This window comes from Sciurus vulgaris (genome assembly GCF_902686455.1).
Source record: "Sciurus vulgaris genome assembly, chromosome: 5".
Classification (NCBI taxonomy): domain Eukaryota; kingdom Metazoa; phylum Chordata; class Mammalia; order Rodentia; family Sciuridae; genus Sciurus; species Sciurus vulgaris.
In genome coordinates this window covers 8,224,803-8,238,962 of record NC_136465.1, presented here as the reverse complement: position 1 = coordinate 8,238,962, position 14,160 = coordinate 8,224,803, and the positions used below count along the sequence as shown (strand labels likewise).

At 46.6% G+C, this 14,160-nt stretch overlaps 1 protein-coding gene across 3 annotated transcripts in view; it reads left to right on the top strand.

Moving 5' to 3' along the window:
• MSRA (methionine sulfoxide reductase A) overlaps nt 1-14,160 on the top strand; it is a 334,984-nt gene that overhangs the window by 229,385 nt on the left and 91,439 nt on the right. For all 3 annotated transcript variants that reach the window (XM_079139990.1, XM_079139989.1, XM_079139991.1), the window contains one exon: nt 5,042-5,146. In XM_079139990.1, the coding sequence (XP_078996116.1) occupies nt 5,042-5,146 (105 nt within the window). The remainder of the gene's footprint in view (nt 1-5,041; nt 5,147-14,160) is intronic.

Sequence of the window (14,160 nt, the reverse complement as noted above, 5' to 3'; positions counted from 1 at the left end):
CAGCAATTTAGTAAGATCCTGTCTCAAAGTAAAAACTAAAAAGGAGCATCCCTGGGTTCAATAACTAGTACCAAAAAAAAAAAAAAGTCAGTGTGGGTAGAGTCCTTGTGTGTGAAGCCTCATACTGCTCTCAATGCTTCCCAGGGGCTACTGAGCCCACCATCAGAGGCCTCTCTGTGACAAGTACTACTAATGTCCCCATTCGCAGATAGGGAAGTCAGGAAGTCAAAGGCCAGAGAGGGAAGAGTTTTGCCAAGGCCTCCCTCCTGCCAGGTGGCCAGGATGCCTGTCTGGGTACTGGGGCTCCCGAACTAGCCTCCTAAGCAAGTCTGTGGTCTGGGTGGTGCCTGGCAGCCCATGCCTACGGCTCCCCAGGATCCCTCCTTGTATACTTGTCTTGGAAGGAGTGGCTGCCCCTCCCCAGCCTCTGTATTCCTTCGCCTTCCTGTGGATCCATGGGGTCAGGCAGCAGAGCAAGGTGCTCAGAGAGGGAGCTCGTGCTTTCCATCTTCCCTTTTAAGATATTTTGGCACAATGGCACGCAGGCACCTGGGCTGCTGCTGTGATTGCTAACGAGCGTGCTTGCCCATCACATCTGTCATGCTATTTGCACGATGTAATGTGAAGACGCAGCTCGAAATATCTTTAAGATATGGCCTTTTATCTCTGGAAGCACAAGGCGGTATTTGCAGATCGGCCTCTGGAATGAAATGAGCCTGTCACGTTGGCTGGCTCCTGCGAAGCGCGGGCCTTTCCATAAGTGGTTCCGAGTCCCTTAATCCTTTTGATCATTTGCACTGTGTATTTTTACACAGGTTCTTTCACTTTGAGAAATAAAGTAAAGAAACTTAAAGGTGAGTTTGGCAAGGGCATTTCTGCACTGTTTGTCAATGCAAATGGACCTTGAATTTGAATGATCTTGGTTTCTCTTAACCAGGCATCTTTAAACCTCTTCAAAAATAGCATCTGAGTCTGCGGCAATTGTGTCTGCAAGTGTTGGCTGGTGAGTGGGAAACTTTCCTGACCCCATATTGCTGTTGCAAAAGAAGAGACTAATCCTGGAAAATATCAGCTGCCACTGATATTTGGGGTATCAGCTGCCACTCTGCTGTGATTTCTTATCGAGGCCACTGCTGTGTGACGTTTGCTTGCTCTTAGTGACCCTGGGTTCCTCCATTCTGATGGGGCTTGGGGTCTAGAGTGGGACCCAAGCTTCCTCTTGGCTTGAAACCTGGTTGGCATGTGGCTGTATCTGCCACTTACCTGCTGTGCTATGTTGTGTGAGAAAGCTTGTAGACAGACCTATTTCCTCATTCGTAAGACGGGACCATGTCTTTCATGACCACTTGTGAGCAGAATATGTCCCCCTGCTTCATGGCAGCATTGTTCATGGTAGCTGAAAGGTGAAGGCACCCCACATGTATCTTGATGGGTGAGTGGATGGGCATTGTGGCACGCACACACACGACACATACACACACACTAAAATATCAGGAAGGAAATTCTGACATCTGGATGAACCTTGAGGACATTACACCAAGTGAAATAAGTGCATCACAAAAAGAAATACCCCACAATTCCACTCTGTATGAGGTACCTGGAGCTGACAAATTCTTGGAGATAGAAAGTAGGATAGAGGTGCCAGGATGGGAGAGGGGAGGGAGCCTTGATGCCCAGTGGGTGTGGTCTTGTCGGGTGAAGAGGAGCACTAGTTATGCGTGTGGTGGTGGCGGCCTGACCATGAGCCTATCGAACCCCACTGAGCTGCGCACTTGAAAATGGCTCAGATTTTAGGTGGTAAGCATTATGTTGTTTGCACTTTATCACAATAGAGGAACCTTGCTGTGAGCACTGAGTGGCACCAAGCAGGCCGAGTGCCCCCAGGCCGTCGGTGTTGCAGGACGGCAGCTCTCCCGTGGTGAGCACGCTGTGTTTGGAGGGTGGTAGCGGCTCCTCTGCAGCTGTCCGGTGATGCATTTCCCTCCTGTTTGACTTCGGTATCTCTCGCAGTTCTCCGCCTCGTGAGAGCCGTGTTTGAGTGGTTCTGAGTATTCTCATATACCTTTTCTGTTATCTGCCATGTTCCTTAGAGAGAGGTTTCCTGAATCGTTCATCAAGGGGACACCTGTGTGGCTCGTGCCACGTGTGCCAGTGGGCTCTCCATAGGATGTAGGGACTTTTCCCTGTCACTGGCCAGGAAGGGCACCCGTTCCACTGTGTCCCTAACAACACCAGCATGCTTTCAAGGGGCTATATAAACTGTAATAAATAAGAGACGGTATGCTAGTGTTTAAATATGCACTTACTTGTTCTCATTTGATCACTAAAATGATTTAGTTGGGCATTTTGCATATCTCGATTTACATTTATTCCTTCCTATTCGAATAGCCTGCTTATAGCTTTTGCTTATATTTCTTGTGTGACTTCAATGCTTTTCATACCAAATACATCTGTCATTTTTATAACACACTGTTACCATTTTTAATATTCAGAATCTTCATGCTTATGTAGTTAAATCACTCATTTAATACTTCAAATGACAAAATAAGATTTTAAAGTAGATCAAAAGTGGTTTTATGATAACATGATTATTATACCTGCTGAATCTTCTTCCTATGCTCTCTTGTCATTTTTTTCTGATCTGTTAGCATAAAATCTACTTAGATGCTAACTTAAATGACTATGGTATTTAAATTAAAATTATATGGAATGACCATAATAGAACATAACTAATAATAGAACATCAACATGATAACCAATTATAACTCAACATAAATAGGGTATGGCAAAAATTAGAGCAAAGAAGAAATTTACTTATAAACATGAAGCTTATTTTTTAACTCACTAATAATTAAATTCATTATAACTGAAACAATAGAATACTAACTTCTAGCTATAAATTACTAAAGATTAAAAGCATCTAACAGTGAGTGAATCTGACTCTTAAATATGCTGCTAATGGAGAAAGAAAATTGGGTCAACTTTATTGAAAAACAGTTTGTCACTAGCCATCAAGAAATTTTAAAATGTTGATAAACGCTGATTTAGAAATTCCACTTATATAACTATGACTTGTGGCAGCCTCAGAAGTGTGGAAAAATATTTACATTCAGGGATAAAAATAGGATTCAGTCTGAATGCCCAATGACAGGGAATGATTGACTAAGTAATCGGACAACCATCTGACGGAGTGTTATGTAGTCATTCCAAGTGGTGTTTTCTGAAAATCTCAGTGGCATGGGGAAATGTTCGCAGTACCCAGTAAATGGGGAAGCCTGCTATCACGATACACTGGTGGGAGCTGCCTGTGTGTGTGCCTGCGCATGTGCACTTGGATGCCTCCAGAAAGGGATGCTTGAGAAGAATTTGTAGTGCTTACGTGGCAGGAGTAGGGGCGGTTTTTATGTTATCTTTTTGTGCTTCTGCCATATTTTCTAAGTGTCATCTCACTTGAAATCATTGTACAATCAGACAGAAATTATATATTAAAAAGTTAAAGATAATGAATAGATTTCTTCCCTTCTCTGGACGTTTGTTCCCAGTGTTCACCTAGCTTTTGCTCTCCTGGGATGTACTGAGTAGCACCCTGGAAGAAGTCAGAGGGTTTTTTGTTTTGTTTTGTTTTTTTGTTTTTAGGTTATAGCACAAAAATTTACTGGCTCTGTGACCTCAGACAAATCAACCTGACTTGTAGCTCAGCTTTCTGGTTTGTGAAATGGGGATTTCTCCCTTCTCTTCCTCTGGCATCGTATGGTTACGAGGATGAAAGTGGAAAAATGAGCACATGTGAAACCCTGGCAAACTAAGGTGCAAGTTCAGGTGTCCCCAGACCCCCCATGTAGGGCCATCGGAGCTCACTGAAAGCTGTTCCACTCCACTTAGGATTTATTACAGGGAACAAACACAACTTAAAATCAGATGAGAGGCGGCGGGGTGGGGGGCGGGGGCAGTGTGTGGAGGGTTCCCAGTGCTTCTGGTCTCCTCTCCTGTGGAGCGTGGATGTGTTAACCTTGGTAACCATGTCTGACAGCATGCACAGAGCAGTGCCCACCAGAGAAACTTGCCAAATCTTTGGTGTGCAGAGTTTTTATTGTGGCTCCACTGTACAGGCAGGATGGATGGACTGATGGCCCACATGGTTCAGCTCAGGCTCCAGTTTGACTAATAACATGTCATCCAAAGTCCCCACCTACTTTACACAGCTGTTGCTTTCAGCATGGTCAGCCTCAGCCCAAGTCGGAGTGGCCAACCCCATTCCTGTCTGCTATCAGAGAGGACATAAGTTATCTCCCAGCTGCCAAGGGGAAAGGCCACACTGTTTGGACAAAATCAATTCGTTACATATGAGGTGACAGAAAAGAAATCTAAATACAGAGTTGATAACATTAGGGGGTCTGTTTTTTTACCAAGTTCTAAGGCTGTACAGTAAGAAGGGCCATGAACTCCCTGGTTGTGAATGATTCCTCACTTCCCTGATCCCTGGAGCCTTCTGGATCAGCTCTGAGAATAAGCCTGCACCCAGTGGGTCTTCCAAAGACATTGCTGCAGTCATTATTTACCGAGAGAGGAACTGGGCTGAGAAAACACTTGCCACTGCTGTGTATTTGAATCCAGTCCTTGCTCCATTGTGCGCCTGAGTTTACCACGTATGGCATGGGCCAAGGTAAAAATAAGTTGGCTCGTTCCCCTTTGCAGGGTTTACAGTCTTAAGCATTATGTCAGGCTGGGTCTATAGGATTTCATAAGAGTGAGATTAGAAAAATGAACATCCAAGTTCATTTTTCATAGACTTAAAGATATTAGGAGAGCACAATGAAGAAGTCACAGTTCCAAGAAGCTCACTGGAGTGCAGCCGTGTGCTCCCATGGGAAAAGAGCCAGCCACAGCAGCTCGGATGAGGCAGCTCAAGTCCACTTGTGCTTCTGCTCCTCCTTTAGAGGGAATCATTTCAGCCTCCGTCTGTTGGTTTCTTGAGAACAAATAATTTGCAATAAATTGATGTTGTCAGTAAATTTTGATGGTATGTTCTGTTTCTTTCCAGAAAAAACTGGCCATGCAGAAGTCGTCCGGGTTGTGTACCAGCCAGAATACATCAGCTTTGAGGAACTGCTCAAGGTCTTCTGGGAGAATCACGACCCGACCCAAGGTAGAGTGATGAGTGAGCCAGTATTTAATTATCTTACTAATTACAGCTGGGATAATTAGTGTTTGAGCTGCATGGAAGAGATGAACCTTGAAATCACACAGGAGCTCAAGAATATGATTGCAGACATTTATTGACGGAGAAGAGGAGGGGCTGGGGAGAAAAAGGGTGAGAGAATAAAGGCGCAGCCACATTCGGCGCCCCTCCCCCCTTACAGCTGTCAGGGGTGGGAAAATTCCCACAGAGAAAGACGCCAGACAATGGAGATCCGTTCACCTTTGATTATTGCATTATTCCTCCTTAATGCAGTCTTTTGTCTACAAAATTAAAGTGTCTTTCCAGCAGCTCCAAAGTTTTCCTGATTTATGCTTCCTTCATTTCTCTGAGTTTAGCCTTTCTCATCTTTTGACGTTATCAGGTTTGTTCTCTAAGCAAATGTCTGGGGCGATTACAGAAAGAAAAATGTAAAGGTAAAATGCTATCTTCAGTAGAACCACAATGCTTGGCTTATTTAAATATTTCATTTGTCTTTCTTAGAATTTGTTATGTGGAAATGTTAATATATTTAGACTATAAACAAAAGTGGCCAGAAATTTTATTTGAATTCACACACAAATGGAAGATCCCATGTTGTCAAATACCATAATGTTCGGTGAGGAAGCAATTTCCAGGCTGCATCCTCAGCCTAGCCAGCGCTGCTCTGCCAACATGGTGGTCTGATGTCATGGAGCTGTGAACTGAAAAGTCCTTATACAGGCACTGTGATTGTTCACAGACCCTCTTCATTCAGCAGTCTGTCTGCCTAACAAATCACTTCCTTTGGGGCCAGGGGTTTGTGTCACGGGTAGACCAGGTTCACCATTTCCTGACGAGGCAATGTGTTTTTTCCAAATATGGGCTTGTGCTTGAAGTGGAATCTTAACAAGATCCGGGCAGCACAGTTGGCAGATCCTGAGTGCTGCTTCTGAGAACCATCCAATGCCAGGGTGATCTGCCAAATGGCAAAGGTCACAGCAAAGGCCAGTGCAGGGAGTGATAGTTCCAGCCAGGTCAGATGGGTCTGGGAAGCAGGCAGATCCACCAGGTGGCTCAAGGCCAGAGGTCTGAGCTAGGAAGGAGCTGGGGGCAGGTTGTCATGGCAACGCTCTCTGTTTGACTTGGTGGAGGGTCCCTGGTGGGACAGGGATGAGGTGTGAGGCAGGGTAGACTGAAGACTTCAATCAGAAGGGGCAGGTATGACCCTTGTTTGGACCACTGAACTCCCCTAGCATACAAGTCTGAGGGCTTGGGCGGGAAGCTCTGACTGTTGGGTGTCACAGTAGTGCAGCGATGGCCAAGGTCTTTCACTGATAAGCCTTCCGTCAGATGGGGTGGACGTTCAGCCATTTGGCTCTCAGAGCACTGGGTCCCAGCAGGATGCTGAGAGCTCCAAAATTATCAGTGGACACTTGCCTGAGAGTCCAGACAAGACTGAGCCTGTGAGGCTGCTGCAGGCAGAGTCCCTGTCCTGGGACCTGGCCTACTACAATGCCGTGTCCTGGTAGAACCTCCTGAGACTTTGCCTCAGCAGAATTCCAGGCAAGATGAGCCTGTCATCGACTTCTCTGCCCTTGCTTCTCTTAATCTCTTTCCTGCTTTATCATGTCTTTCTCAGGACCAGCAGGTAATAGGTTGCTAGTCCCGGCCCCGGAACCCTGGGGGAAATCCTACCTCAACCAGAGCCTCAAAGAACCTCCTGTTCTCCCCGCCCCGCACATCACCTTGGCTTCAACTTGCCCAGTCTTCATCTAGCCACCTTCTCGAAGATCTTGTTTGCTGTCTGTATTCATTTGGTGGAGCCACCATAACAAAGTGCCACAGACGGGGTAGCTTCAACAATAGACACTTACGTCTTACCGTTCTGGAGACTAGAAGTCCATGGTTGAGTGGCAACAGCCTCTCTTCTGGGCGTACAAGTGGCCATCCTCTCCTGGGGTCCTTATGTGGCTTTTCATCTGTGTGTGTCTCCCCTTAATATCTTCTTATAAGGACACTGGTAATGATCTTGTTTTACCTTATTTACCTCTTTAAAAACATTATCAAACTATAAACACAGTCCCATTCTGTGGCAGTGTAGTTTAGGACTTGACACAGGGATTTGAGGGATTAAGCCCATAACAGCACAGTCTAGTGATATAGTGGCTTTTATTTGGAGTTTCACCACAGACTCCTAAGTGGGAAGATTCTAATGGTCATCTGACTGAAGGTCACAGCCTTTACCTCCGTACTCCCTGTTGTTGTCATAACTGCTTCCTGGGTAGCCAGTGTGGTAGGCCATCGTAGCCATCTGTCTGGATCTTGTAAGCCTCCTCGTGACCCTTCTGGAGACAGGCCAGGTTTCACTGGTCCAAGGGGTGGGTTCATGACCCAGGCCTGGCCAATCACAGTACACAACAGACCCAAGTGATGGGCTTGTGACCCAAGCAGAGCCAACCAGCATCCTTCCCTGTTTGAGAGGGAACAGTGTTTTCCTTTGCTGAGATGCCAGGGCATGGGTAGACCTGCTGACAGGAGAAGTAAGGAAAATGAGCGGAGGCTCTGAGAGACGAGAGACGGGCAGAGGCCCTCCAGGAGGCTCTGCGGGCCCTGAGAAGCAGGGGTCCTGCCCGCTCCTGCGCTGCCTCTCAGAGCTCTCCTGTGGCTGCCAGGATCTGAGAACTGCCATGGTGTGCTCCCTGCTTGCTTTTCTTTAGCTGGGTTTTTAAATTACTGTTGCTTGCAATAACTAAAGTCTGAATTCATCCGTTCATTCAACTTAATTACTGTGTTCATTACATTGGTATCTAGATAGCCTTATTCATCTGACTCTGTGTATCAGGAGTATAAACCACTTGGAGAAGAGTCTTGCCATCAATTCTCATGTGGGGTCAGGGATACTTAAAAAGATACTTCAAGATCTGTTGGTGGTTTGCTATGGGTTTCCTTGGTAACTCAGAATTTAGAATTAGGGTTCAGGATTTAGGCTGTGTGGCCTGAAAACATAGGAGAGTTCCTCTCAATGTCTCTGACTTGCTGTAAGAGTCACTGATAAAGGACTTGTGTCCCTCTGCTAGATGGTGCTAAACCACCAAGTGGTCTGGAATATGCAGGAGTAACTTGGTTAATGCACAGGGAAAACAGTTACCCACCCCCCTGCCTGCCAATAAAACAGTGAAGTTCAATGTTCTGAGATCAAATGAATAAACATACATAAGTAAATATAAGACTAGGTAAAAATGTTAAGAAGAAATCACTAAAAGAAGTATATGTTAATACTGGAACATTAAAAGAAAAAAAAAAAAAAAAAAAGCAAATCAGAAGAACTCTAGAGCCAATGGCTTTACTATTCTCCAGGAATCCTGAAGGTTCAAAATGAGTAGTCTCAAGTCACACTTCAGAAGTTGAAGCTCACTCCCTGAAGGATGCACAGGCAGCAGGAGAGCCTGGCTGTGAGTGAACTTGGACAGCTCTCATCATGTTCCCCAGTGAAAAATAGTCTGGTAAAGAAAGCCACCAACAGAGCCGGTGAGGGTGGCGAAAGGTGGTAACCGCCTACTCAAAACATGGGCATCTCAGAAGAGCAGCATGTTGGATTTAGGCAACTCTAATCTGCAAAGCAAACCCACTCGGGTTTCTTTTCAGAAATGAGAATAAGCAATTCCTAAAACCCCTTGAGGAATGCTCTTGCCTCTGCCAGAATTGCCTGTCAGCAAGGAGACAAAACTCCAGTGAAAGTTGAGAAGGCCTTGACCTTTGATGTGGAGATGAGCCCGGGAGACACGTGATCCTCCACGGGAATATGACTCAAGAGAAATATATTTTAATTAGCATGTCAGAATACTTCAGGGCCTTATTGATAAAGTAATTAAGAATTTGAAGGGGACACTTAAATTTTTGGTTATAATTTATTGCATTTTGTGGGAGAAGCAGTATCCTAGGATGACATTTGTAAATGTGGGGAATTTAGGTAATGTCAAGGGTCTGACTATGGTAAAATCAGCAGCAGGTTAACCTTAACATTCCCTTTCAATTGAATCAGACCTTCTTGGTATAGACTAGACAAAACTCCGCATGTTCTTCACTGCTGCAGGGTACTGAGGCAGCTGTCACCAGGTCTGCCCTATGGGTAGGACAAAGTCCCAGGCATAGCCTGCCATTTTGAAGGGAGTGAAGCCAGTGAGAGGGAGACTGGGAAATGCAAGTATCTTAAGATACAGGTGGAGCAGAGACCTGTGAGTGAGTTCATGGAGGAGCATGACGAGAGCTGTCCAAGTTCACGCACAGCCAGGCTCTCCTGCTGCCTGTGATCCTTCAGGGAGTGAGCTTCAAAGGACCAGCTTCAGATGCAGCAGCAGACCCAACAGCAGCATTATATATTTGCTCAGTAAATAATATAGTATTTTACTTTAATTGGTCAGTTACCTCTACTTTTGCCAAAACATTAAATACCACTGTCAAAGCTCATGTGTTCTGCTCTGGCTTCCCCACCTTGCTCACAGAACAAAGAGCATTCCCTGTGCTTCGGGAGCATGTGCATTCCGGGGCCAGATTCCTACAGTCCACAGGCAACACGGCAGAGCCTGAGATTTAGGAGATTTGGGTTCTCTTCTGTGAAAAAGGGATAATGATAACCATCTGCCCACTTCATGGACTGTCCTAAGAACTAAATAAATAATGTGAAAACAGTGGTCCCATGCAAAAGCCAGATAGTGCGGTTCTGGTTTTCTCAGTACGATACCATTTTGCCAGATTTTACGATTTACTCCTGTGTTCTCATTGCTCTTGATTTCTTTCTGTGGGAAACATTGTGCCCTCCATCTACTTCCGGTGTGACTTCTCGACTCAGAGAGGCTCTTTGGCCCCTTGTGCTGGCTGGAAGAGTGTGGCATTGTTTGGCTGTGGTTCTGTGGTGCTGCTGCAGCTGATGCTGTGCTGAGCGTGGGGGACCCTTACTCAGGGCTCCTGAGGTTTGCTGCTCTGCCGAGTCAGGTCCCAGCCTCACACCTGGTCTGCAACCTTTGACCTGGCAAGCTGTGTGCACGGGTGTCACAGTTCAGCCCTCCTGTCCCTGCGTAGAATGCAGGACACAGACTGTGTACTTCAGCCCAAGCCACAGGACACAAAGCAGAGAGTCAGCTTTGTCTGACTTCACACTGTAGATCTAACTTCTCAAGCACAAGCCATTCTGTGCCCCTCAATCCTGGGCCAGGGATGGAGACATTTATTAAGCACCGCTTAGAGATCAGTGTTTTATACTTCTCATTTTCCTGAATCCAGCTCATAGCCCTGTGAAGTAGTTTCTTTGTCGTCACCTAACCAAAGAGGAGAATTGAGGTCCCAGAGGACTTGGTCTTGCTTGATATGGCAGCCTTGGGCCCCTGCTGTGTCTGAAGCTCATGTCTGTTTTCTTCCCTGATTCTGGGAAGTGCTTCCTGATGAGGAGGACCTCTTCAAAGGACAATCATGTTATCTGGGCCCCACGTGATAGTAATTGTACCTTTAGTATCCTCTCTAGAGCAAATATAGTAAAAAGCAAGCATGAATTTCATTCCACTCCAGCTTGAATACCTGTAACCAGCCGCCACAGCCTCCCACAGCTCTGGGAGAGGGACTGCTCCCACACAGTGTGTCCCAGCCTCAAGCCACACCTGCTCACAGTGGGATCTATGCAAGCCGGAACACTCGCCTCGCCGCTTCAGGAGCAATGGCCTGTCTGAAGAGGGCTCTGGCTGAGACTGCTAGTGCCTCCACTAGCAGTGGATCCAGGATCGGTTTCCCCATTTGGGTAGTTTGAGAACTCCAGCTGGATATGCAGCCTCCTGTGAAGACTCAGGTTCCCAGGCTCCCTAGGGCTAGCTATGGCCTGTGCCGGATTCCGACTCCTGGGGCATTCCAGGAAGTGCCACTGCTGGGTCTTAGAGGAAGGGCGTCCCTTCGTCTTCCTCCCTTCCCACTGGCTGCAGTGCTGAGCCACAGTGGACCCAAGGACCAAGGAACTGTGAGACAGAAGGATCCAGACTCACATCCCAGGCTGGCCTCAGCAGGCAAGAATCATCCTGTTGAAACTACCGGTATTTTCTTTCATTTTAGGCTCTTTCCCCCGCTTTTTCTCCAGCAGCTAGATCCATATTCTAACTAACACAGCCTTCAACTATGAACTGATGTGAACCCCCGTCACCCCTCTAAAACTAATTAAAGTGCTCCTCTGATTAAATGTCTTTAGCCAAACCTGTGATGAGTACGGACCTGGGTTAGTGAAGCTGTGGCGTTGAGCCAGGCTGGCTACGCCCCTGCTCAATGGCCACCTGTCATTTCTCCCTTGTCCTTTAGCCACCAGGGCCTCCAGGGGCCTCTTGACTGGATCATTCTGCCTGCTTTAAGCCCTTTGCTGGCTGCCTAGTTTCCTTGGGACAATTTATAGACTCTACAGTTTGGCTGGGATTAATCGCGGACACCTCACTCTCCAACCTCCACTCAAGCCCTAGCCAGGTGCCCACTTCCTGCTCACTGGGTCTCAGTTCCTGGGGCCTTTGCCGTTCCATTCCTAAAAGGCACAAACGCCTTCTTGCCTGGGGCCTGGGGCTGCTGCTCAGTCTGCCCACAGTTCTCGATGGGACCGGCTCCCTCTTGTCCTCTAGGCCTGTTAGGATATCCTGTCCTCTCTGAGGTCTCCCCCTGCCCACCCTTGTAAAAGCCCAGCTCCCTGTCCCCACCCCCAAGTGGCTCTGCACAGCTGTACTCCCTGTCCCTGCCAACACTAATCACAAGGGGAGTCATTGGTCGTTTACTTGTTTGTTTTCATCTGTGTCTCCTCCTCTAGACGTAAGCCTCATGACAAGTGTTTTCTCGTGGAGTGAATGGACCTGTTTCTGCTCCTGTAAAAGAGTTCCAGCCCCTTAAGTTGTCAGGTGGCAGCAGGGATGCAGGGCGCTGTCCAGAGCATGGTGCCTGGCCTTGAGTAAGCGCCTGGCAGGTACAGTCTTCCCTCAGCATCCATGGGCATTAGGTCCAGGACTCCCATGGATACCACTGTCTGCAGATGCTCAAGTCCATCGCAGAACAGCACAGTATTTGCATATAACCTACACAATCTCCTGTATATTTTAAATCATCTCTAGATTACTCGCAATTCCTAAAGCAATGTAAATGCTATGTAAATCACTGTTGTACTGTATTGTTCAGGGAATCACAACAAGGAGAAAAGATTGTATGTATTCAGTTCAGACACACTGTTTCTCAAATAATTTCTGACAACGGTGGTTGAATCGAGGGCGCCAGGCTGGCAGACATGGAGCACCGACTGTCCCGCCGTCAGCCTTGGGCCACCTATGGAAGAGCTACCTCGCCGGCTCCTCTGTGTCTGGTTCCTCCTTGAAACCCCGCATTTCTCTACTTTTTCCGTTTCGTTTTCCCCAGTTTGTGCTCTGATGACTCTAGATGGTTTCCTGTTCCCTTGTCCCTGCCCTTTACCCTCATCAGCTGCTTTTCCTCTGGTCCCTGCCACCATCTTCCATAGTGAGCTCAGGGTTGTCTTAGGAAAACTTGGTCTGCCTGACCTGGTGGGATGCCCTGTCCTAGCCGGTGGGCTTCAGGACAGAGCACACACCATGGCCAGCTGCCTCGGCCCTCAGAGCCATGGGTGGGGGACTTGTGGGGCTCCCTGAGGTCTTGTCCAATCAGTGCTCTTGGACCCCACACGTTCCTCTCACACAAGCTCACCAGGAAGCACTACTGCAGGCAGGCTGTTCCCACGAGGTCCCCCGAGAATGAAGCAGGTCGGTCCCTTCCAACCTCCGCAGGTTTGCCCCACAGCCTCTTTCCAGGTGCGCGGTGCAGCAGCGAGCCGCCTGTGCTATCTACTGGGAAACATTAATTAGAGGGAGAAAAATCCTATTTTCCTTCTGTATCCCATCAAGTGGGCAGTTAAGTGCTGGTGTTCATATATTTGAACTTGCCAAATTAATATCTGAACTTCGTTGTGCTGACCCTTTTAAGTTAGTTTTTTTTTTTTAAATAAGTCACCAGTTTTGAAGGACTATCCTTTTTTTAGACTATGTACAAGGAATCCATCATCTGCAAATAATTAGACAGTGGGAATTATATTGTATTGCTAATGAGCAGATGTGCATGCTTACAGTGGAGGCACAGCTGCACACATACAAAATGCAAAAGTGGCCCAAACCCAGCATTATGGATTCTGAAAGGGACTGCATTCTTTTAAGAATTTCAGAAACAGAGAACATGAAACAAAGGACTTAACTGATATTTTTCTTTATTAATTGTTCCTTCAGCCACACTTTCCCTTGCATGACCTTATCACACATGGCCACACTCTCTGCACTTCCTAATCCCTCCCTCGTAGTGTGCTGTACAGCCCATGCTCAATGGTTTTCCAGTGCCTTTCTAATGTCGTCAGGGTCTCCAGATTGCATCAGACCCTTGCTGGGTCTCATTTTTGTGCTTAGTTGCTTACATATACGTGATACCATTTGAGTCTTACAGTAACTTGAGAACCCTGAGACCCATTTTAGAGAGGAACAAACTGGCCCGAAGAGGTGACGTGACTTGGCACAAGCCAGTTAGTACATTAGGTGGTAGAGCTGGAGTCTGGACCAAGGGCTCAGTTCTAAGCCCATGTTCTTTCCATTGTCTGACATTAAGCTCTGCATCGTTATGCAAGGCTCTCAGGGAGCAGGAAGCACGACTGACTCCCATGATTAGAAACAGCAGCACATTATCCATTGGTCATGAACTCCTATGGTGTCCATTACGGTTTCATAAATCCTGTTAAAGATTAGCAAGATGACGAAGTTCAAATAACCAGCCTTTTGAAAACTTTTGGCCTGGAAGAATTGCACATATTTTAGATAGTAATGGTTAGGTCATTTCAAATTTGAATAAATTGCACTTCAGCAATAGAAAATGAAGTCAGTAGAATTACTACACTTCACATTAAAAAGTCCTAAATTAGATAAGAGAAAAATCAGAGCTGATAACAT